The sequence below is a fragment of the Mobula hypostoma genome, chromosome 12 (genome assembly GCF_963921235.1).
Source record: "Mobula hypostoma chromosome 12, sMobHyp1.1, whole genome shotgun sequence".
Taxonomy (NCBI): Eukaryota; Metazoa; Chordata; class Chondrichthyes; order Myliobatiformes; family Myliobatidae; genus Mobula; species Mobula hypostoma.
Window position 1 is genome coordinate 43276838 of NC_086108.1, and position 26692 is coordinate 43303529.

The 26692-nt window shown below is 42.1% G+C and overlaps 1 protein-coding gene across 1 annotated transcript in view; it reads right to left on the minus strand.

Moving 5' to 3' along the window:
• Positions 1 to 20743, minus strand: part of dbt (dihydrolipoamide branched chain transacylase E2) — a 47358-nt gene extending 26615 nt beyond the window's left edge. Inside the window, exons 1-3 of the mRNA XM_063064923.1 lie at positions 20663 to 20743; positions 4661 to 4781; positions 4492 to 4567 (exon numbers count right to left, since the gene is read on the minus strand). Of these exons, the coding sequence (XP_062920993.1) occupies positions 4492 to 4567; positions 4661 to 4781; positions 20663 to 20743 (278 nt within the window). The remainder of the gene's footprint in view (positions 1 to 4491; positions 4568 to 4660; positions 4782 to 20662) is intronic.
• Positions 20744 to 26692: the final 5949 nt, after the last annotated feature.

Genomic DNA, 26692 nt, shown 5'->3' on the forward strand with positions numbered 1-26692 from the left:
TAATATTTAGCCTCAGTCACTGGAAAAAGATAGGGAGAGAACAAAAAAAAGCAATGATAGAAAGAAGAATGAGAGACCATCAAAACAAAATGAGACAGTTGGAACAAGAGTGAAATTGCACACTCAGAACTTCATTTTATGAAACTTAAAACCCTATAATCACAACTCTTCACTGCCATCACAACAAAGCTTAAAACTAATCTTCAAACAACTTTTCAACTAAGGTCTAAAAGCACTATGCTATAATATTTTACATGCAACTGTAATCACAGCCAGTAGCTTTGACTGGATCCTTCTCTCTTTCAACCTATCCCACCAGCCTGCAACTCTGGAATGCTTGGTCTTTCATTAACTCATGATATTCTCTATGGCTGATGGCCATGCAGTTCTGACATGCCTAATGAAAACCCACCAATTGGTCCATCATACTCTAAATGAAAAAAAAGTGATCAAAGAAGAATCATGGAGTTATTAGATAGAAACAGGAGGAGTAAAAAATTAGGGAAAGAGCTTTGAAACTAGGGAGCAAGATGTGAAGTGAGAGAGAAACAGAAATAGATCAGAGAGAAACAAAATTTACCTACGCTAAATGATGTATGTTGCAGAACAGCTCTATCTTACTTCATTTCTACCAGAATCAGAATCTTTATCAATATTTTAGTCCTAAGTATACTGATATTCTTTCTGATGATCTACATTTTTATTATTAATTCATCCAATGTCCCACAGTCATGCCTCTTCCTTCATTAAATCCGAGTTGGTTTCCACACCTCCTTGCAAAACTGCATTGCTTCTCCATCATTCAATAACCTGAATTCACCATTCTTTATACCCCCCTCCCACCCTGATATGATAGAATGATTTAAGCAGATTTAGATCCATGTACAGGCAGAAGAGGTTAGTACAAGTAAGCACCATTAGCTGAATTAGTCTGGCACGACATTGTGCGCGGAGGGGCCTGGTCCTGTGCTAAACCATTCCATGCACTCCTCTTGCATATTCTCTGCTTCCACAAAGACCTCTTCCCTATGCACTTTGTTTGATCTTCACTGACAAAACCTTTGGCTATCCTAGTTAGATGTCGTGGCATATTTTACACACCTTCCTTCCTCCACCCCTCTCCCTACACCACCTCTTTTACTCTCCCTGAAAATACCTTCTCAACCTTTTAGCCCAACTGCATCCAGCACCTATCTATTTCAATAGACACTTTTCCTTCAGTAAACTGACTTACTACAGATACTACAGGAAAAAAAGAGAAAAAAATCCAGGTTGTCTTTGTTGGGCTACATAAACTAAATTAGTTTTAGATATAATTTTCACACTGCATTTCAACCAGTTTCACCCAGTTCACAATTAGAACGGCCATTTTAATAGCCATTAGTGTCAGTGTTTGGAGAACACTATTGGTCATTATATCAATTATGAATACAAGGTTGACTGCCCCTTATCCGAAGTGTCTGGGGCCGGAAGCCTTTCAGATTTTGGAATACTTACATCTATATAATGAGATAGCTTGGGAATGAAACCCAAGTTTAAACACAAGATCCATTTACATTACATATACAGTTTAACTCACAACACGCTGGAGGAACTCAGCAGGTCGGGCAGCATCTGTGGAAAAGATCGTTTGATGCTTCGGGCCAGAACCCTTCGTCAGGACTGTGACAAAGGGTTCCGGCCCGAAACATCGACTGATCTTTTCCACGGACGCTGCCTGACCTGCTGAGTTCCTCCAGCATGTTGTGAGTGTTGCTTTGACCCCAGCATCTGCAGATTATTTTGTGTTTACATATACAGTTTATAATATATTTAATAATTTTGTACATGAAACAATAATGCATACACTGAACCACCAGAAAGGTAAGCTATCACTACCTCAACCACCCAGGTGGACAGTCAGTGACTATTTGGCAGCTCCACCATTCATGACTCTGAACTTATGTGCTACCGGTCAAAAGTTTTTGTCTTACACTTGTTCATCACACATATGTCCTGACGCAACCATTCAGCATGTTAGAATTTCATCGGCGACAATCTTGGCAAACTCATCAATAAATTTCTCTGCTGCGTCATGATCAGGTGTTCTATCAACACAAATCTTTTAAAATTTCATGGTGTGCCTTTTCTTAAATTCCTGCAACCAGCCTGCTGAATATTCATGATTACCTTTAATTGTCAGTTCATGATGGATCTTTGCTTGTTTCATGATGAGCATATGTTCATGAAGAATCTTTAATTGTTTCGTTATCAGCATATGTTCACTGACGCTGATGAATCCACTCAGAATTCACTTCTGTTCATTATATATGTGAGGTCACTTCGCAGAACTGTTTGTGGTGTGCAGAGATCTGTGCATCGTCTAGGAATTATCCCAGCACCTTGTGGAATTTTCAGAGGTTTTCGGACATTGGAATTTTGGATAAGGGGAGCTCAACCTGTATTTTTGTTTCCATGTAATTTGGAGGCTTCCATTGTGTAGTTAGAATGCTGGAAACATTCAGGCAGCAATTGAAGAGAAACAGAGAAGAGCTTGTCCAAGTTAATGCCAAGTGTTTCCAACATTTTCTTTTTTATTTCAGATTTCTAGCATGTACACTTTAAAAAAAACCTTCTGACAATTAACAATGTAAAATGTAGCACGAATTCGTATCAGCCATGTTTTCTAATTGGATTCAGAGCAAAAAAAATCTCACGGAGACAAAAATATTTAAAAATAATGGTCTATTTGGTCACTCACACCAACGTCATTTAATAAAATCATAATTGATCTCTACATTGGATATACCCAGCAAGAGCTGCTACAGAATTCCATAGAGTCACCACCATCTGAAAACATTTCTCTGCATTTCTTTACTGAACCATTGTCCCCGTTTTGAAATTGTGGTTCCTGGTTCTAAACACCTGGTGTGAGGAAACATCATACCTAAATCTAGTCTGTCAGACCCCATAATAATTTTTGCCTGTTTCAGTGATGTAATTTTCTAATGCTCTCATTCAAAATTCATTCAAATGGATAAAGCTCTAATAATAAGTTCCATAACCATGATTACCCAAAAGTTTGAACAGTTTTAGGAGGTAGCCCCATCTAGCAAACTACTAGCAATTCACAAACAACATACTACGAGCTCAAGTTCATGATGTAATACTCTCTTTATTACTCTGTTTCAAGAAAGCAGTCATATTGGAATATTCAATTAGTTTCCTCATGATTGTAGACTGTATCTGCCTAGCTGCAGAAGTTTTACACTGAAGTATTTTCCATACTATATTGTTACAGACACAAAACAATATATAAGGTATCAATGACTCCTTGCCTACCGCACCAATCCCTTTTTTGTCCTCATTATGAGCTGCTTTCTTAACAGCAGAAATTGCATATGTGGTTCTGCCTATTTGTCTTCCATGAAATCACTTATCAACTCTTCCAAGGAAATTTAAAAGCAAATGCCAAATTAATTTTAAGTAGTATAGTCCATAATGCAGTAGATTAAAGTTGAAAACAGTCAGGGGACATGAAAAATATTAACAATTGGTAAAGAGGAAAACAAAGCCTGTGTTTTAAGATTTTCAAGATTCCAATAGAAGGGAAGCTCTAAAGAATAAAACAGTGTTGAATGTTGCTTTCAAAATAACTAGTTGTAATGTATGTAAGAGCAAGTAAAACCAGTCATATCAAGAATTACTTGTATCCTGTCCAGGAGCCTTGTGTCAAAAATGTAGAAGTGCTTCTGCTGTCTGCACAGAGCATTCAAAATGGTTTACAACATCTAGTATTCTTTTCTTTTTACATACAGATTAATGTCATTAAGTTACTGTAAGCTACTTGGTTTGTTTGGCAATATTGCAGGTCTGAGGAATCATCTCAAGAATTCACACATAATTTTGATTTATACTAATACAACACTGAATTTCATGAGGTAATAGCTTTTTAGGATAAATAGCAAACTTGAGATGTTAATGTTACTCTATTGAGAAGGAAAACAAATTATTCTGATAGTTGATCCAATATACTTTCTTCAACCTAAAAACATTAGTGTCTGCATGTCAAAAGCATCCCAATGATTGGTGAGATACATTAGTTCATTCAACCTTCAGCCATGAAAGAAGCTATCTAAACTACAAGTTTGTCTTTCTTTGACACAGGGCAGCCAGCCATACATCCCATTTCTATTTGTGGGATTTTGTTGTGTACAGATACCTCATTTGTACACTGGACTGTAACAATGTTTGAAGGAAATGATGAGGCACAATTCAAACACAATAGTCTTTAAAACAAAAATTATTCACCAGATTACATGGTCAATATTAAGTTGTACTCTTAGAAATTTTCTTATACAAAACACAAGACAAATGAAGAGGTACACTCTTGCATTGTAAAATACGTCCTAGTCAAAAATTAACCAGTAAATCAATTTTATGAACAAAAGATTTGTTGACTGGGCCCACAGCAATTCTGGAACACAAAATCATCATTTGGAATCAACTTACCATTCCTTCACATTAACTTCTGTAATCCCTTCTCCAATGTCAGAAAGTTTAAACTGAACAACTTGACCATTAACAGCTGCAAAAGTAAGTAAAAGGTAAGTCAACAGTTGACACAACTAACCATGTTAAATTAGGAGTTCAAAGAGAAACTAGTGAACATTGCAATTACCAGCAGAGGTTCTTAAATATCTTGACTGTACGCAGACTTGAATAGATGACTTGTTAAATATAGGATATTGTGGCTTCATAAAATGACCATTACTACAACATCTATAGTGGTGCACACATACCTGGCAGAGAAACAGAGACAATTAACAGATGTAACAATATAGACTTCAATGGCAGTATTGCAATTGTAACAACCTCTAAGAAATGGGAAAGGGAAAATTGAGAAATTTGACATTTGCAATTCAAAATCTCTTCCTATGCTCTTCACAGAGAATGGGCAATCATTCATAACTTCTGTTACTGCTACTGCTGAACAACAGGAAACAAAAACAGCATTATTGGGAAGGACCCATCACCTTGAATAGCAGTGGTCAGTGGTCAGTGGTCTTGGCTGTTGGTCTGCCAAGACAGCATCAATTATGGTTTAACCACAAGAGAAACTTCTGCCTCAAACTGGCAGAAGGCCAAACATCTTGTGCAAAGGGCAAAGAAGTCATTTTCCCACAAGGACATATTTCTATGTGTATGATGGGGGTATATTGCTTACCTCTGAGCTTCATTATCAATTATCTGGCCAATCAATGCCATCACAAACTTTGACAAATATGCTCTTAGAATCGCAAACAGGAGGAAATCTGCAGATGCTGGAATTTCAAGCATCACACACACAAAAGTTGCTGGTGGATGCAGCAGGCCAGGCAGCATCTATAGGAAGAGGTACAGTCGATGTTTTGGGCTGAGACCCTCCGTCAGGACTAACGAAGGGTCTCGGCCCGAAACGTCGACTGTACCTCTTCCCATAGATGCTGCCCGGCCTGCTGCGTTCACCAGCAACTTTTATGTGTGATGCTCTTAGAAGTTATTTTAAAAGTTAATGCTTTTAAGAGTAAAAGCAGCTAGAAGCTCCAACCATTCCCCTTTTTTACTATGCAATATGAAACAGTAATGATGAAAACACCAGTGAAACAATTTTAATCATCCTGTATGCCCTATTACCATAGAATGCAACAAGTATAGTTTATGGTTAACCGTATTTTTCCATTGTGTTGAATTTGATTTTCACTAAAGTGAACCTTACCCTGCTATACAGAGAATTTATCCAAAATAGTTTAACAGTTAAATAATTAAGTCAATGAGTTCTTCCACTACCTTCTGGCTAAAGAAATTCCTCATCATGGTTCTAAATGGACATCTCTCTATTCTGAGGCTATGCCCTCTGGTCTTAGACTTACTCACTATATAAAGCATCCTCTCCACATCCACTCGATCAAGGCCTTTCAATATCTGATGGGTTTCAATGAGAAACCCCCCCCCCATTCTTCTAGACTCCAGCACGTACAGGACAGAGCCATCAAACACTCTTCATATGTTAACTATTTCATTCCCAGAATTATTCTCGTGAACTCCCTCTTAACCCTCTCTAATGCCATCATTTCTTTGATAAGAGGCCCAAAACTGCTCACAATACTCCAAGTCCATCATGCACAAGGATTCCCAAGTTCTTTTGCATCTCTGATTTATGGAATTTTCTCCCTGTTTAGAAAATAGTCCACTCCTTTATTCCTTCTACCAAAGTGCATGACTGTACAATTCCCAGCACTATACTCCATCTGCCTCTTCTTTACCCATTCTCCAAACTGTCCAAGTCCTTCTGCAGACTCACTGTTTCCTCAACACTACCTGCCCCTCCATCGATCTTTTACTGTCTGCAAACTCGGGCACAAAGACATCAATTCCACCGAACAAATCGCTAACATATAAAAGGAAGCAGTCTCTATACCGACCTCTACTGAACACAAGTCACTGGCAGCCAACCAGTACAGGCCCCCTTTATTCCCACTCTTTGCCTCCTGCCAGTCAGCCAATCTTCTATCCATGCAGGTATCTTTCCTGTAATTCCTGCTAAGCAAGGTATCAGCTCATGGTATTACAGGAAAGAGAAGTATGAGGAAAGCAGAGGTGGAGAGGTTCAACAACCTTAAATTCCTCAAAGTTATTATTTCGGAGGACCTGTCTTGGGCCCAACACGCAAGTGCAATTACTAAGGAAGCACGGCAGCACCTCTAACTCCTTAGGAATTTGCTAACATTTGGCTTGACATCTGAAAACTCTGATAAACTTCTATAGATGTGTAGTAGAGAGTATATTGACTGGGTGCATTGTTGTACAGCCTCACCATCAGAGGACTTTAGGCTCAGACCCAGGGAATAATTGTCAAACACAGTTTACTTAAAATTATATACTGTTTCTTAGGAAGCTTATATCACTCTGTTGAACTGCAAAGTTTCACTCAGTTGAACTACAAAGTTCCATTCGTAGAGCTTGGGAAAACCTGCAAATCAAGTGAGCACCTAAATATTGTCTGGGGCTGCTGTTAAACAATTTGTTATCACATACATACTCTGATAAGGGTACCCAGTAGCTATCTCATGCAACAAACACTTCTTTGTTCATACGTTATTCTCACAGCATGACTTGTCAAGCTGCCAATAAGTCAGTTAGGTTTTAGCCCTTTTAATTCTGCATATAATTCCTCAGCACCATATAGCATGGTATGGAAACACCAATGCCCATGAACAGAAAATAGTGGATACGGTCCAATCCATCACAGGTAAAGTCCTGCCCAGCCTTGAGCACATCTGCACAAAATGTTGTCACAGGAAAGCAGCATTCATCATCAGGGACCCCCACCACCTAGAGCATATTCTCTTCTCGCTAGTGCCATCAGGAAGGTGGTTCGGGAGCCACAGGACTCACACCACCATGTTCAAGAACAGTTACTATCCCTCAACCAACACTCAACTTCACTTGCCCCATCATTGAAATGATCCCGCAAACTATGGACTCACTTTCAAAGACTCTTCATCCCCTTGCTTATTTACGATTATTATTCTTTCTTTTTGTATCTGCAGTTTATTGTCTTTTACATACTGGTTGAATGCCCAAATTGGTGCAGGCTTTCATTAATGCTATTATGATAATTATGCCAATATGAATTTATTGAGTATGCCCATAAGAAAATTAATCTCAGGGTTGTACAGGTGTCCCCCGCTTTTCGAACGATCACTTTACAGAACCTCACTGCTACAAAAGACCTACATTAGTACCCTGTTTTCGCAAACAGAAGGTGTTTTCACTGTTACGATAAAAGTCAGCGCGCACCCCGAGCAGCCGCTTTCCCCCGGATTCGGAACTGCGTTCTCACCGGCATTGCTTAAACACGTGCCTGTGAGCAGTCATTTGCAAGATGAGTTCTATGGTATCGGAAAAGCCTGAAAGAGCTCATAAGGGTGTTACACTTAGCGTAAAACTAGACATAATTAAGCGTTTTGATCGTGGTGAATGAAGTAAGGACAAAATGAGCCTGGCTTGTGGAAGCTGACGAGGATGATGTTGAGGAGGTTTTGGCATCCCATGACCAAGAACTGATAGATGAAGAGCTGATGCAATTGGAAGAGGAAAGGATAACAATCGAAACCGAATGAGTAATGATAAAGTAATTTTGAAAGGGTACGTCAGTTTAGGGCATATTTGCAGGATGGTTTGAGTGCTTACAAAGAACTGTATGACAGAAAAATGCGCGAGGCTCAGCAGTCAAGCAAGCTTTCCACATCAGCCACAGCAGACGACGAACCTCGACCTTCGACATTGAAGCGGGCAGTCATAGGAGATGAGCTGCCTGCTCTAATGGAAACAGACGACTATGGGATGACACCCCAGTGTCCCACCACCCCAACACCAAGGCCTCAGACAGATACCGATTCGCGGAGAATGCAGCAGTAGCCGGGAGGCACACAGCACATCTTTAAGAAAAAAGCCGAAATAAACGTGCTAATTAGGTGCCGCCCAACACGTAATTGTCGGCCCAGATCAGAGGTGATGCAATTGGCAATCAGCACTGATCTGGGCCGACAATTACATGCCGTGAGGCACCTAATTAATTAGCATGTTTATTTTGGCTTTTTTCTTAAAGATATGCTGTGTGTCTCCTGGCTACCACTGTACCCCTGCATGCTTCGCAGATCGGTATCGATTTGCTGCCCGGAGGGTGGGGGCCACTGCACCACCCAAACTCCGACGACTCAGTCTAACACACCACCATCAGTGTGCTCCGTGCTTTCCCAATCCCGAATTATTTCTACTTTATAACAGCTGTGTATTTTTACGTGTTATTTGGTATGATTTGGCAGCTTCATAGCTTAAAGGTTACTGCAGAGCGCTTGCGCCGTGTTTTTGCTGACTGCGCTTGCGTGAGTTTTTCGCTACGGAGAACAGTTCAGGCAATGATTGTGGAAAAGTATTTCTACTTTATATAAGCTGTGTATTTATCATATCATTCCTGCTTTTACTATAGTTACAGTTATTTTAGGTTTTATGTGTTATTTGGCATGATTTGGTAGGTTATTTTTGGGTCTGCGAACGCTCACAAAATATTCCCATATAAATAAATGGTAATTGCTTCTTCACTTTATGACATTCCGGCTTACGAACCGTTTCATAGGAACGCTCTACCTTCAGATGGCGGGGGAAACCTGTATATGGTGACGTATATGTACTTCAGTAATAAATCTACTTTGAACTTTGAAGCAGCTTCATGTGCGGCACCTTGTCAAAGCCAGGTAAACAAAATCCAACTAACTCTTTGTCTATCCTGCCTGTTATTTCCTCAAAGACTTCCAACAGATCTGTCAGGCAAGATTTCCCCTGAAGGAAACCATGCTGACTCTGGCCTATTTTACCATGTGCCTCGAGTAGCCCAAAACTTCATCCTTAATAATGGACTCCAAAATCTACCCAACCATTGAAGTCAGGCCAATTGGCCTACAACTTCCTTCTGCCTCCCTTCCTTCTTAAACAGTGGAGAGATATTTGTAATTTTTCTGTACTCTGGAACCATTCCAGAATCTAGCGATTTTTGAAAGATCATTACTCTGCCTCCATAACCTCTTTAGCTACCTCTTTCAGAACCCTGGCACGTAGACCACCTGGGCCAGGTGACTTATCTATATTCGGACCTTGCGGCTTCCCAAGCACCTTCGCCTTAGTAGTAGCAACTACACTCACTCCTGCCCCTAGATATTCTCAAATTTCAGTATACAGGTAGTGCCTTCCACAGTGACTGACAAAAACATCCCCCATTTCTACCCCCCCCCAGCAATTATTACCTCTCCAACATCACTTTCCAGCAGTCCAAAATCCAATCTCACCTCTCTCTCTTACCCTTTATATATCTGAAAAACTTTGGTATCTTCTTTTATATTATTGGTTAGCTTACCATCATATTCCACATCTTTCCCTCCCCCCCGCCCTCTGCTTTCTGCAGGGATCGCTCCCTACGTGACTCCCTTGTCCATTCGGGCCCCCCATCCCTCCCCACTGATCTCCCTCCTGGCACTTATCCGTGTAAGCGGAACAAGTGCTACACATGCCCTTACACTTCCTCCCTTACCACCATTCAGGGCCCCAGACAGTCCTTCCAGGTGAGGCGACACTTCACCTGTGAGTCGGCTGGGGTGATATACTGCGTCTTGTGCTCCCGATGTGGTCTTCTATATATTGGCGAGACCCGACGCAGACTGGGAGACCGCCTCGCTGAACACCTACGCTCTGTCCACCAGAGAAAGCAGGATCTCCCAGTGGCCACACATTTTAATTCCACATCCCATTCCCATTCTGACATGTCTATCCACGGCCTCCTCTACTGTAAAGATGAAGCCACACTCAGGTTGGAGGAACAACACCTTATATTCCGTCTGGGTAGCTTCCAACCTGATGGCATGAACATCGACTTTTCTAACTTCCACTAATGCCCCACCTCCCCCTCGTACCCCATCCGTTATTTATTTTTATACACACATTCTTTCTCTCACTCTCCTTTTTCTCCCTCTGACTATACCCCTTGCCCATCATCTGGGTTCTCACCCCCTTGTCTTTCTCCCCAGACCTCCTGTCCCATGATCCTCTCATATCCCCTTTGCCAATCACCTGTCCAGCTCTTGGCTCCATCCCTCCCCCTCCTGTCTTCTCCTATCATTTTGGATCTCCCCTCCCCCTCCCAGTTTCAAATCTCTTACCAACTCTTCCTTCAGTTAGTCCTGATGAAGGGTCTCGGCCTGAAACGTCGACTGTACCTCCTCCTAGAGATGCTGCCTGGCCTGCTGCGTTCACCAGCAACTTTGATGTGTGTTGCTATTTCATCCTTTCTCTCCTTTTGCTGCTCTGCTATCAGCCCTGCTAGAGTCTCTTTCCCAAAAACTTTGGCCAGCTTCCCTCTCATGCCACCGTAATACCTTATACTCCACTACAATACTGATACATTTGACTTTAGCTTCTCCCTCTTAAATTGCAGGGTGAATTCTATCATATTATGATCACTTTCTTCTAAGGGTTCCATTACCTTAAGTTTCCTCATCAAACATGGTTCATTACACAACATCCGATCCAGAATTGTTTTTCCCCTAGTGGGCTCAACCACACACTGCACCAAAAAAAAAGCCATCTTGTAGACATTCTATAAATTCCCTCTTTTGGGATCTAGCACCAACCTGACATCCCTATGACTACAGGTTTCCCCCGCCATCTGAAGGTAGAGCGTTCCTATGAAACGGTTTGTAAGCCGGAATGTCGTAAAGCGAAGAAGCAATTACCATTTATTTATATGGGAAAATTTTGTGAGCGTTCACAGACCCAAATATAACCTACCAAATCATGCCAAATAACACACAAGACCTAAAATAACAGTAACATGTAGTAAAAGCAGGAATGATATGATAAATACGCAGCTTATATAAAGTAGAAATACTTTTCCACAATCATTGCCTGAACTGTTCTCCATAGCGAAAATCCCACACAACCGCTCTCGGCAAAAACACGGCGCAAGCACTCTCCAGTAACTTTTAAGCTATGAAGCTGCCAAATCATACCAAATAACACGTAAAAATACACAGCCGATATAAAGTAGAAATAATGTATGTACAGTGTAGTATCACTCACCAGAATTGGGACAGCGCTGAGCACACTGATGATGGTGGGTTAGACTGAGTCGTCGGAGGTTGGGGTGGTGCAGTGGCCCCCACCCTCCAGGCAGCGAACTGATACCGATCTGCGAAGAATGCAGTGGTACAGCGGTATCCGGGAGGCACACAGCAGATCTTAATGAAAAAAGCCGAAATAAACATGCTAATTAATTAGGTACCGCCCGGCAGGTAATTAATTAGCATGTTTATTTTGGCTTTTTTCTTAAAGAGTGCTGGCTGCCTCCCGGCTACTGCTGCATTCTCCGCGAATCAGTATCTGTCCGCAGCCTGGGGGTTGGGGTGGTGGGACACTGAGGTGTCATCTCATCGTCGTCTGTTTCCATTAGGGTAGGCAGCTCATCATCTTCTATCTCTGCCTGCCTCAATGTCGAAGGTCGAGGTTCGTCGTCTGCCGTGGCTGATGTGGAAGGCTTGAAAAACAACAGTATGCTTGACTGCTGAGCCTCGCGCATTTTTAGATCATACAGTTCTTTGTAAGCACTCAAACCATCCTGCAAATACGCCCTAAACTGACGTACCCTTTCAAAATTAAAGTCGTACTTTATCATTACTCATTCGGTTTCAATTGTTATCCTTTCCTCTTCCAATTGCATCAGTTCTTCATCTATCAGTTCTCGGTCATGGGATTCCAAAACCTCTTCAACATCATCTTCGTCAATTTCCACAAGCCAAACTCACTTTGTCCTTACTTCGCTCACCATGATCGAAATGCTTAATTATGTCTAGTTTTACGCTTACGAGCTCTTTTAGGCTTTTCCGATACCTTAGAACTCATCTTGCTAACGGCTGCTCACAGGCACGTGTTTAAGCAATGCCGGCGAGAATGCCGTTCCGAATCCGGGGGAGAGCAGCTGCTCAGGGCGCGGGCTGCCTTTTATCGCGCGCTGCCTTTTTTCATAACAGTGAAAACACCTTCTGTTAGCGAAAACAGGGAACTAATGTAGGTCTTTCGTAACAGTGAGGTTTCGTAAAGAAAAATGCTTGAAAAGCAGGGGACCCCTGTATTGGAATATTGCCCTCATTACATGCCTTTTCTATCTCTTGCTGTAACTTATATCTGACATCCTGGCTACTGTATTGGGGGCCTGTATACAGCTCCCATCAGGATCTTATTACCCTTGCCATTCCTTAACTCCACGCACAAGGATTATACAACTTCTGTTCCTATGTCACCTCTTACTAAGAATTTGATTTCATTTTTTACCAACAGAACCAGCCCGCCACCTCTGCCTACCTGTCTGTCATTTCAAAACAACTTGTATCCTTGGATGTTAAGCTTCCAACTATGATCTTCTTTCAGCCACTTCTCAGTGATGCCCATGTCATAACTGCCTATTTCTAACTGTGCTACAGACCTTCTAACTTATTCTATATACTGCATGCATTCAAATATAACACCTTTAGTCCTGTGTTCATCACTCTTTTCAATTTTACCCTCATGTTACACTTCAACTCATTCCAGTAGCTGTATTTTGCCCTACCATCTGCCTCACAGTCGCACAATACAATGCATCAACTTGTATACCAATTATCCCAGCCTCTTTCTCCATCCTCCTGCTAGAATTAGTTTAAACCCTCTCCAACAGCTCACGTAAACTTGCTTGCAAGGATATTGGTTCCCCCAAGGTTCAGGTGTAACCCATCGTTTTTGTACAAGACATAGCTTTTCCCAGAAGAGACCCCAACGATCCAGAAATCTGAAACACTGATCCCTGGACCATTCCCTTGGCTAATCATTCATCTATACTATCATCCTATTCCTGCCCTGACCAGCACATGGCACTGGGAGTAATTGAGACCATGCACTCCCATTTCACAGCAACTCCAGCATACATCACCACCCTGCATCTCTTAGACCCATACTATTAAAATGACCTCTGTGCAAGTGCAGAACTTTCATGGTTCTGTGGAAGCAGATACAGACCATCCAATCTCTAACACCCTAACAAAATAGGGATGGATGGTTAATCCTGCCAATCCTCATGAAGATTTATTGCTTCTTTCTTTGTATCAAAATTCAAACTTCAAAGTAAATTTATTTTCAAAATACATATATGTCACCATATACAACCCTGAGATTCATTTTCTTGTGGGCATTCTCAATAAATCCACTATTGAATAATAACCATAATGGAATCAGTGAAAGACTGGGCTTTCAGCCAATGTATAACAAACTGCAAATACAGGAAGAAAGAAATAGTAATAAATAAATAAGCAATAAATATTGAGAACATAAGACGAAGAATCCTTGAAAGTGAGTCTATTGGTTGTGGGAACATTTCAATGAAGGGGTAAGTGAAGCTGAGTGAATTTATCCCCTTTGGTTCAAGAGCCTGATGGTTGAAGAGTAACAACTATTCCTGAACCTGTGGTGAGAGTCCTGAGGCTCCTGTATCTTCTTCCTGATGGCAGCAGCAAAAATAGAGCATGTCCTGGGTGGTGAGGATCCCTGATGATGGATGCTGCTTTCCTGTGACAACACTTTGTGTAAATGTGGTCAATGGCGGAGAGGGCTTTACCTGTGACAGACTGGGCCATATCCACTACACTTTGTATGATATTCCTCTCAAGGGCATTGGCGTATGCATACCCAGCAATGATGCAGCCAGTCAATATACTCTCTACTACACATCTATAGAAGTTTGTCAAAGTTTTAGATGTCATGGCAAAACTTTGCAAACTCCCAAAGTAGTACAAGCGCTGTCATGCTTTCTTCATAATTGCACTTACTTGCTGGGCCAGGATAGGTCCTCTGAAATAGTAACACCTTGGAATTAACAGTCGCTGAGCTTCCCCACCTCAAATCTCCGATAAGGAATGTCTCCAATTTCCTCCTCCTCAAAGCATAATCAACTCCTTGGTCTTGCTGATTTTGAGTAAGAGGTTGTTGCTGTGGCACCACTCAGACAGATTTCTAATCTTCCTCCTATATGCTGATTCATCACCATCTTTGATTCAGCCTACTACAGTGGTGTCACCAGTAAACTTGAATATGGCATTGGAGATGAGCTTAGCCACACAGTCATAAAGGTAAACTGAGTAGAGCAGGGAACTAAGCACTCAGCCTTGTGGTGCACCTATGCTGACGGAGATTGTAGAGCAGATGTTGTTACCAATCCAAACTGTCTGGGGTCTGCAAGTGAAGAAATCAAGGATCTATTTGAACAAGGATGTATTGAGGCTAGAGTCTTAAAACTTCTTGGTTAGTTTTGAAGGGATGATATTGAATGCTGAGCTGCAGCTAATAAAAAGCATCCTGATGTTTTTACTGTCTTTGGTGTCCAGATGTTCCGGGGTTGAGTGAAGAGCCAATCAAGTGGCATCAGCTGTGGACCTGTTGCTCCGATAGGTAAACTGAGCGGATCCAAGTTACTTCTCAGGTAGAAGTTGATAGGTTGCATCACCATTCTCTCAAAACGCTTCATCACTATGGATGTAAGTGCTAATGGATGATAGTCATTGAAGCAGGTCTATCATTCTTCATAGGCACCAATATAATTGAAGCTTGCTTGAAGCAGGTGGGTAATTCAGACTACCAAAACGAGAGGTTAAAGATTTCAGTCAACACTCCAGCCAACTGATCAGCAAGGTGTTTAGTACTAGACCTGGTACCCTGTCTGGAATGGATGCTTTTCACGGGTTCACCCTCCTGAAAGCCTCAGAGTGTGAAATCATAGGATCATTGAGGGCTGTGGAAGTTTGTGATGGTCCCTCCATGTTTTGATGGCCAAAGTGAACATAGAAGACATTGAACTCACCTGGAAACAAAGCTCTGTTGTCATCTGTGTCGTTTGTTTTCACTTTATAAGAGATGATAGTATTCACACCCTGCCACATCTGCTCCACAATCTCCATCAGCATTGGTGCCACAGTTCCTGAAAAGATGACTATTTGCAGAGCTTTCATTTTAAGTACTAATTGAATAAAAATGAGAACAAGTGCCAAGCAGAGCAAACAGTTGAGGAAACAAGGTGATGATGTACTTTCAAATTATTCAGATGTAGAACAGAAGATAAAAGACAATTTAAAATATTTTTACTTTTTATAATTATTGAAAAATCAAGGCTCAGTATTCAAAACCTGTGTTCAAATACGATATACAGGGATGAATGATGATTCAACAGTCCCTGTGGTGGGGAGGAGGGGGAGGAGGAGGAGGAGGGGGGAGAGGAGGAGGAGGAGGGGGGAGAGGAGGAGGAGGAGGGGGGAGAGGAGGAGGAGGAGGGGGGGAGAGGAGGAGGAGGAGGGGGGAGAGGAGGAGGAGGAGGGGGGAGAGGAGGAGGAGGAGGGGGGAGAGGAGGAGGAGGAGGGGGGGAGAGGAGGAGGGGGGGAGAGGGGGGGGGGGAGGAGGGGGGGAGGAGAGGGGGAGGAGAGGGGGAGGAGAGGGGGAGGAGAGGGGGAGGAGAGGGGGAGGAGAGGGGGAGGAGAGGGGGAGGAGAGGGGGAGGAGAGGGGGAGGAGAGGGGGAGGAGAGGGGGAGGGAGGGGGAGGGAGGGGGAGGGAGGGGGAGGGAGGGGGAGGGAGGGGGAGGGGGGAGGAGACCTCAATTCCAATTGGAGTCATCGGGATGCCATCATGACGGCTTTTTTTTTTAAAGCAGGTTTTCTTATTTTTACGAGGCCAAGTTGCTAGCTCGGTGCTCAACCCATCACGGATGGAAGGCGTGCAAGGGAGCTGGCTGGATTCAAACTCGGGAGCCTTCACTCCGAAGTCCGGCGCTGATGCCACTACGCCACCAGCCAGTGTAAGTATTGTGTACAATTAGTAAAATTACAAACAACAAGCTGTTGCTGGAGGAACTTGCTGGATCAGGCAGCATCTGAGGAAGAAAACTGAAAGTAGATATAGTTGGATTAAGACCATTGACCAAAATGTCAACACCTCATTTCTCTCACAGATGCTGTCCAATCTATTTAGTTCCACCACAGTTTGTTTTTGTTCCAGACACCAGTATCTTCAGTCTCTTGAGTCTCATTTAAAATTACAAGATGAATTCAAGGCCAGCATTTCTGAAATTAGTGCAGCAAGGATCAGTAAACAACAGAGGTTGTGACATTTTAAGCAGTATTGTAGCCAAAAATCCAATTGTACAGTTAAAAAGCGATTCTAGGCAACTCTTAGCTTTGATTGATAATTTAGATGTACTTGTGGGAGGTTCAGGGAATCACAGCAGAAAAGTACAGAATTTCAAAGATCCATTTACTTCCAAAATCTTGTTATTTGCATTCATAATATCACCTTTGGAAATTCAGAGTAAGATCTTTTTTCAAACAACACAAGGATAAGGGTAGCAACACACAGAATGCTGGAGGAAACCTCAACCGTACTTTTTTCCACAGATGCTGCTTGGCCTGGTGAGTTTCTCCAACATTTTGTTTGTGTATCTTGCTTAGATTTTCAGCATCTTCAGATTTCCTCTTGATAAGGATAAAGGGAATTTCATCAAATTTAAGATATTCCTTTGTTACATTTTATGAGGTTAAAAGGCTGATTGAAATTAGAGATATGAAGCCTTAGATATCAACTTCCAGTACCTTTGAGAGCCAATATCTTATTAATACTCAAAGAACTGTGATGGTTTGATACTCTTGGTTGTGTAATTTGAAGCTGTCAATCTACCCAAGAGTTACCAACATCTGTGGAATGCTCTGCCTCAGAAGGCAGTGGAGACCAATTCTCTGGATGCTTTCAAGAAACAGTTAGATAGAGCTCTTAATGATAGCAGAGTCAAGGGATATGGGAAGAAGGCAGGAACGGGGTACTGATTGTGGATGATCAGCCATGATCACAGTGAATGGTGGTACTGGCTTGAAGGGCCGAATGGCCTACTCCTGTACCTATTGTCTATTGTCTTAACCTCATATCACCACCATATATGTACAGATAATATGAAGTGTGGAAATGTACATTACTTCTCCTGCTCCAGTAAAGAACATAACACATCAGGAAGTTAATTGTGGTTTTACTACTTTTAAATTATCTGAATTAAATGCTTTGATGATTTACCTGCATCATTATTTGCACAACATAGAATGGAAAGATATTTAAAGGCTGAATCATGACCCCAAATCATTTGACCTTCAATGTTATTCAATAGCCCCTGTTCCATTTTGTAATTATACATACCATAGTGCAAACAGTGAAACATGGTTAGTTAATGGAAGAGTAAGGGCAAATGTTACATTTTTTTATTTGCAACTGGTTGAATATTACATACTTTCCTTGAAATTTAATCTAATCAATGTTGAGTATTAGTTATAAAGGAAAAACTCCACATTCAATCACTAATCATCTCCATTGGCTTGAATGTCAAGATCAAAGTTCTGCAGCTTGAAGATTTTTCTGTATATTTTGTTTTGATCATTTAACCAGTCCTTACAATTATTACAATTCCATTCCCTCGAAAACACTGTCATCCCCATATTTTATTTGTTCTTCACTTTATAAAAATCATAATATATCAGTACATGGGGGTTGGAGGAATATAGTAATTTTGCATCTGCACTATATAAAACACTGCAATTGTCCAAATGCTGAACATGCAATACTTACCAAGAAAATCTTAAAAACTGTATGGATTAACTTAAGTTAACTGAAAGGAATGTAGTTAGTAAGGCAAAGTTGAGACCATCATTTGCACAGTATGATGGGTTACAATAGAATTAAATTACTAACAACTTTACAAAATGTCAACTACTACTGATTTGATAAAATGAGTTCTTTCCAGTTGGAGACATTGGCTGATTCAGTTATGCTGTATGACACTTATGGCAGAATGCTGTTTCTGGATTTCAGTTCGGCATTCAACACCATTGTCCAAAGACCTTTGTGAAGAAATTTCTAATATTTAGTCTAGATACAGAACAGCGCAACTGGGTGTTGAACTTTCCAACTGACCGATCTCAGATAGCCAGGATGTACTACTGCTCCTTTCTCCCCATCATCCTCTACACAGCTGACCCCCCCCCCCCCAGGACTGTGTGCTGAGCCCATTGCCGTACACTCTGCTCACACGGCTGCACGGCCAAACATCTGAGCAATCACATCGTAAGGTTAGCCGATGACACAACAGTGGTGGTGTTCATCACCACAACAAAGAGGTGACTTACAGACAGCGGGTGGAAGAGCTCAAGGCCTGGTGCCATTTAGCGGTATAGATGTGTACAGCTGACAATAAACTGAACTTGAACTTTTCATCAATGTCAACAAGACATAGGAAATGGTTATTGATTTCAGAAGAACTCGCACCACTCATCATCTCATGTTCTCAGTATTTATTGCTTTATTTTCTTTTTTCTCTTTCTTTTTGTATTTTGCACATTGGTAGCTGTCCGTCCTTTTGTGTGTAGTCTTTCGTTGGTTCTACTGTGTTTCTTGTATTTAAAGTGATTGCCGACAAGAAAATGAATCTCAAGGCTGTATATGCTGACATACAAGTACGTACTTTGATAATAAATGTACTTTGACCATTGAGCACATCTACATGGGGTGCTGTTGCAGGACATCATCACGGACCTCATATTTCAGGTCATGCTCTCTCCTCACTGCTGCCATCAGAAGGATGGTACAGGAGCCTCAAGACCCACACCACCAGATTCAGGAACAGTTATTACCCCTCAACAATCAGCCTCTTGAATCAGAGAAGATAACTTCACTCTCCCCATCACTGAACTGTCCTCACAACCTATGGGCCACTTTCAAGGACTCTTCATCTCATGCTTTCAATAGTTATTACTCATTTATTATTATTTATTATTTCTTTTTGTATTTGTACACTTTGTTGTCTTTTGAACATTAGTGTTTTTTCCATCTTGTTGGTTGCAGTCTTTCATTGACTCTATTGTGTTTATTTGTATTTACTGTGAATGGATGCAAGGAAATGCACATGTACGTACTTGAATAACAAATTTACTTTAAACTTTTACATTGGCAGCACAACAGTGGAAACTGCAAGCAGTTTCAAACTCCTGGGAGTGCACATCTCACTCAACCTTTCCTGGTCCCAGAACACACCCTATATAATCAGGAAAGCTCACCAATACCTCCGTTTTCTGAGGAGGCTGAAGAGAGCTGGACTATGCACATCAATACTCACATCCTTCTAGTGATGCACAGTGGGAAGCATCCTAATAAGATGCATCACTGCACAGTAAAGAAAATGCACTGCAGCAGACAGGAAGGCTCTACAATGGGTAGTCAAAACTGCCCAATGCATCACCGGCACCAGCCTACCCACCGTCAAGGACAATTTTGCAGAAAGGTGCAAGCAACATCAGGAAGAATCCTACCCACCCTGCTCATGTACTGTTTGTCCCACACACACCAAGGAGGAGGCTTCAAAACATCCACGCCTGGACCACCAGACTCAAAAACAGTTACCTTCCCCAAGCAGTAAGGCTGATCAACACCTCCACGCACTAACCCACCCTCTACACCACCAACCATCACTACTTTATCATTTCCTATCCATCACCTAATGTACAGTCACTCCTGTGCCTAGCACCACTTCCTGGACATACAATTAACGTTGATAAGCTATCTTATATTTTTGTGATTATTGTGTTCTTTATCTTATTTGTGCTGCATCGATCCAAAGTAACAATTATTTTCATTCTCCTTTGCACTTGTGTATTGGAAATGGCAGTTTTAATCTCGAATCCTATCTCATTCTTACTTTTGTAAACGGAGCCAACTACTGTGCAGTGACAGTGCCAGTTTCAGACCCGCCATACCACCACCGAGGCCGCCGCAAACACCGGAGAAAGTCGCACAAAACGGAACCAGGTAAAACGTGGAGTTTGCCTACTGAGACAACTGGTACAACTTATTCCTACTTAGTACAACAACCGCCTGAGGGCAAGCTCGATCCGATGACAAGCGTGGCATCGACTAACGGGCCTCCCGCCTCCACTCAACATGACTTTCACACTTGATGAACACTACCTTCTCACCAGCCACGCAAAATACCTGTCGGAGCGGCGTCCGTCTGCTGGAAAGCTTCAATCCCTCTCCCCGCAGTACAGCCAAAACGGCCCGCACGGTCGCCATTTTACCTGGAACTGACGTCATCACGCAACCCTGGAGGGCTCCGGCGCCGCTCGTTTGGGGGCAATCGGAGGGGCTCTACGCTTTCGCGGGGGGGTGGATTGTTTTTCTGTTGTCGGGCCCTTTCTGCAGGGTCTCGTCCTGACGTGGACTGAAAACTCTCAACACCTTCCACTTTGAGCGGTCACGCGTTAGGTATTTCTCAGGGTCAGGGAGAATATTCCAAAATTTTCCGAGAGGATTTCACCGCGATAGTTGAAACCTTCCCTCTGTGCCGCTGGTAATCTCTTTCTGTGACAAAGCTCAGGCCAGAATGTCTCTTTCAAGAGCCAAAGGGGACTGCAGGCGCTGGAATCAGGAATATCACAAAAAGTGCTGGAGGAACTCAGCAGGTCAGGCAGCGTTTGTGGAGGGAGATGGACAGTCGACGTTTCAGGTCGTAACACAACCTGGACTACAGTCGACTGTCTACTACCCATAACAGATGTAGTCTGTCCCGCTGAGTTCCTCCACAGCTTTTTGTGTTGCTTCTATGTCATGGCATGGAGAACATGTTGGCCTGTACGATGAAGTCAACTGAGTGTGATAGAACACAAACACGAGGAAATCTGCAGATGTTGGAATTTCAAGCAACACATATAAAAGTTGCTGGTGAATGCAGCAGGCCAGGCAGCATCTCTAGGAAGAGGTACAGTCAAAGTTCTGGGCCGAGTAGTACAGACGAAGTGTCTCGGCCCGAAACTTCGACTGTACCTCTTCCTAGAGATGCTGCTTGGCCTGCTGTGTTCACCAGCAACTTTGATGGGTGTTGAGTGTGATAGAACCTGGATCTGAGGCTGTTTGCATGGGAGAGAATGTTGATTCTGGTTCCCTAAATCTTGCAGTCCATTTGAAAGATAAAGTGGAGACAAGCTGTAGGAATATTGTATGCAGTTCTGGTCATCCAGCCATAGAAAGGAAAGAGTACAAAAAAGATTTATGGGGATATTACCAGAACTGAAGTGCTTGATGAAAAGGAGAGGGTGGAATGTTTCTCCTTGGAAGATAGGAGGTTGAGGGGTTACCTTACAGAAGTATATACAATCATAAAGGGAGTCATAGTCTTTTTTCCCAGGGTAGAGTTTAAAACGAGAGGATGTATGCTTAAGCTGAGAGTGGAAAGATTTAAAGGGAAACTTTTTCACACGGGGTGATGATTATATGGAACGAGCTGCCAGAGGAAGCTGTAGAGGCGGGTACATCCAAGACATAGGGCTTAACATCCAAGAATACATATTGTGTCGAAAGGACAGGCAGGTAGACGGAGGTGGTGGGGTGGCTCTGTTGGTAAAAAAAATTAAATCAAACCTTTAGAAGGAGGTGATATAGAATCAGAAAATCATTGTGGGTAGAGTTAAGAAAGTGCAAGGGTAAAAAAGACCTTGATGGGTGTATTACACAAGCCTATGAACAGTAGCCAGGATGTGGGGTACAAATTACAATGAGAGATAAAAGAGGCGTGTAAGAAGGTCAATTTTATGATAATCCTGGGGAATTTAAATATGCGGGTAGACTGGGAAAATTGGTTTGGTGCTGGATCCCAAGAGAAGGAATTTGGAGAATACCTCCGAGTTGGATTTTTCGAGTAGTTGATGTTGAGCCGCTAGGGAAAAAACAATTCTGGATTAGGTGTTGTGTAATGAAACTGATTTGATTAGGGAACATAAGATAAAGGAACTCTTAGGAAGCAGTGATCAAAATTTGATAGAATTCACCCTGAAGTTTGATGGGGAGAAGCTAACTTAAGATATGTCAGTATTATAGAGGAGTACACTTGAAGATGGCACCAGCAACCAAACACGCCGTCCTGCAGACTGTTCATGGAATTACTTTTTATATTTTTTTATATATTTGTTTTATATATTTTTTCTCTCTTTTCTCCCTCTGTCTCTCTCACTATAACTCCTTGCCCATCCTCTGGGTCCCCATCCCCCCACCTTTCTTTCTCCCTAGGCCTCCCATCCCATGTCTTCTCCGTTCTCCAGTCTCGTATCCCTTTTGCCAATCAACTGTCTAGCTCTTAGCTCCACCCCTCCTCCTCCTGTCTTCTCCTATCATTTCGGATCTCCCCCTCCCCCTTTCAAATCTCTTACTATCGCTTCTTTCAGTTAGTCCTGATGAAGAGTCTCGGCCCGAAACGTCGACTGTACCTCTTCCTATAGATGCTGCCTGGCCTGCTGCGTTCCATCAGCATTTTGTGTGTGTTGCTTGAATTTCCGGCATCTACAGATTTCCTCGTGTTTGCGTCATGAAACTACTTCTCTTTTTAAATATGCTTCTGCTACTAAACTGTGTGTGATTCGAGCCTGTAATCTATAATTTGATCATGTGCTTTTGGACTAGCTGAGCAATCTGGCACTTTTGCTGTCTCGAGGAATTTGGTGAGGTAGAGAACAGAGGGTGCGGCCTAATGGCAAAATGCAAACCCTTAATCAGCTCCATTGCTCACTGATCTTGCCAATTAAAGCGTCGAGCAAGGCTGAAATCGATGAGGACGAAAGCAAAAGGCAAGCAGATGCTCAGCTTTGTCCGCCTGTGTTTGATGGGTGTCCCTCTCCCGCTCACTCACTGATGCTGGAGGAAGGTGCAGGAGTCTTGGGTTTTGGGCAAGGTTTAATCAGTGCAGCTTGTGACTGTTGACACATTTTAGAGGACTCTGTGGTTCATGTTACATATACAGTATTGTCAACGAACAACACAGCATTAAATTGAACGGAACAGAACATTCCTAGACCATTTCAAGGACACTGCAGTTTTATATTTAATATTCTGTGTATTATTCACTCATTTTTTTTTACCATTTGCATGATTTGTTCTTTTTATCATACGTTGGGTGTTCAATGTTTTCTTTGAACAGGTGTTCTTTGTATCGTGGCTGCCTGCAGAAAAACAAATCTAAGGGTTATATACTGCATACATACTTAAAGGGAATCACATTGACATGAGAGAGAAGCTGGAATGGGACACTAGCAGGAATGATGGCAAAACAGCAATGGCAGGAGTTTTTGAGAGCAATTCAGAAGCTGCAGGATAGATATACCATAAAGAAGAAGTATTCTAACGGGAGGATGAGGAGTATAAGAAGTGCAAGAAAATACTTAAGAAAGAAATCAGGAGGGCAAAAAGAAGACATGAGGTTGCCTTGGCAGTCAAAGTGAAGGATAATCCAAAGAGCTTTTACAAGTATATTAAGAGCAAAAGGATTGTAAGGGATAAAATTGGTCCTCTTGAAGATCAGAGTGGTCGGCTTTGTGCGGAACCAAAGGAAATGGGGGAGATCTTAAATAGGTTTTTTGCGTCTATTTACTAAAGGAAGCTGGCATGAAATCTATGGAATTGAGGGAATCAAGTAGTGAGACCATGGAAACTGTACAGATTGAAAAGGAGGAGGTGCTTGCTGTCTTGAGGAAAATTAAAGTGGATAAATCCCCGGGACCTGACAGAGTGTTCCCTCGGACCTTGAAGGAGACTAGTGTTGAAATTGCGGGGGCCCTGACAGAAATATTTAAAATGTCGCTGCCTACAGGTGAAGTGCCGGAGGATTGGAGAGTGGCTCATGTTGTTCCGTTGTTTAAAAAAGGATCGAAAAGTAATCTGGGAAATCATAGGCCGGTGAGTTTAACGTCAGTAGTAGGTAAGTTATTGGAGGGAGTACTAAGAGACAGAATCTACAAGCATTTGGATAGACAGGGGCTTATTAGGGAGAGTCAACATGGCTTTGTGCGTAGTAGGTCATGTTTGACCATTCTGTTGGAGTTTTTCGAGGAGGTTACCAGAAAAGTGGATGAAGGGGAGGCAGTGGATATTGTCTACATGGACTTCAGTAAGGCCTTTGACAAGGTCCCTCATGGGAGGTTAGTTAGGAAAATTCAGTCGCTAGGTATACATGGAGAGGTGGTAAATTGGATTAGACATTGGCTCGATGGAAGAAGCCAGAGAGTGGTGGTAGAGAATTGCTTCTCTGAGTGGAGGCCTGTGACTAGTGGTGTGCCACAGGGATCAGTGCTGGGCCCATTGTTAATTGTCATCTATATCAATGATCTGGATGATAATGTGGTAAATTGGATCAGCAAGTTTGCTGATGATACAAAGATTGGAGGTGTAGTAGACAGTGAGGAAGGTTTTCAGAGCCTGCAGAGGGACTTGGACCAGCTGGAAAAATGGGCTGAAAAATGGCAGATGAGGTTTAATACTGACAAGTGTGAGGTATTGCACGTTGGAAGGACAAACCAATGTAGAACATACAGGGTTAATGGTAAGGCACTGAGGAGTGCCGTGGAACAGAGGGATCTGGGAATACAGATACAAAATTCCCTAAAAGTGTCATCACAGGTAGATAGGGTCGTAAAGAGAGCTTTTGGTACATTGGCCTTTATTAATCAAAGTATTGAGTATAAGAGCTGGAATGTTATGATCAGGTTGTATAAGGCATTGGTGAGGCCGAATCTGGAGTATTGTGTTCAGTTTTGGTCACCAAATTACAGGAAGGATATAAATAAGGTTGAAAGAGTGCAGAGAAGGTTTACAAGGATGTTGCCGGGACTTGAGAAACTCAGTTACAGAGAAAGGTTGAATAGGTTAGGACTTTATTCCCTGGAGCGTAGAAGAATGAGGGGAGATTTGATAGAGGTATATAAAATTATGATGGGTATAGATAGAGTGAATGCAAGCAGGCTTTTTCCCCTGAGGCAAGGGGAGAAAAAAACCAGAGGACATGGGTTAAGGGTGAGGGGGGAAAAGTTTAAAGGGAACATTAGTGGGGGCTTCTTCACACAGAGAGTGGTGGGAGTATGGAATGAGCTGCCAGACAAGGTGGTAAATGCGGGTTCTTTTTTAACATTTAAGAATAAATTGGACAGATACATGGATGGGAGGTGTATGGAGGGATATGGTCCGAGTGCAGGTCAGTGGGACTAGGCAGAAAATGGTTCGGCACAGCCAAGAAGGGCCAAAGGGCCTGTTTCTGTGCTGTAGTTTCTATGGTTTCAATGGTTTCTAAATGTGGCTGACTGAAGAAGTCAAGGACAGCATAAAAGCAAAAGAGAGGGCATATAATATTGCAAGATATTAGTGGGAAGTCAGTGGAATGGGAAGCTTTAAAAAGCCAACAGAAGGAACTGAAAAGCAATAAGGAGAGAAAATATGAAATATGAAGGTAAGGTAGTCAATAATAAAAAAGAGGATACCAGAAGTTTTTTTTTCAGATATACGGTACTGTGCAAAACATTTAGGCACCCTAGATTTTTCATATGGTTTCAAATGGTGTGGCCTCCACAGAGCCCTGATCTCAACCTTAATCAAAGCTGGATGGGATTACCTGGAGAGACAGAAGCAAGTGAGACAGCCAAAGTCTAGCAAAAGCTGTGACTAGTTCTCCAAGATGCTTGGAGTAATCTCACAGCTGATTTTCTTATTAAAACTGCATGACAGTGTACCCAAGAGAATTGATGCAGTTTTAAAGGCAAAGAGTGATCACACCAAATATTGATTTTAGCTTTTTACTGTTTACAGTTCTTCATAGTAATTTTTTGATACTTAGAAACTTTTCATTTCATTATTTTTGAAACCATCTTCGCTTTACAGAATATTTTTACATGTACCTAAGACTTTTGCACAGTACTGCAGAAAGAGTGAAAAAGAGGTGAAAATGGATATTGAACTGCTGGAAAATAATGATGGAGAGGTAGTAGTGAAGGACAAAGAAATGGTGGAAGAACTTTTAAGTATTTTGTGTCAGTCTGCACTGTGAAAGCCACCAACAGTATGCCAGAAATTCAAGAGTGTCGGGGGCAGAAGTGAGTGTGGTTGCTATTAGGAGAAGGTGCTTGGGAAGCTGAAAAATCTGAAGGCAGATAAGTCACCTGAACTAGATGGACTACACCCCAGGATTTTGAAAGAGGTAGCTAAAGAGAT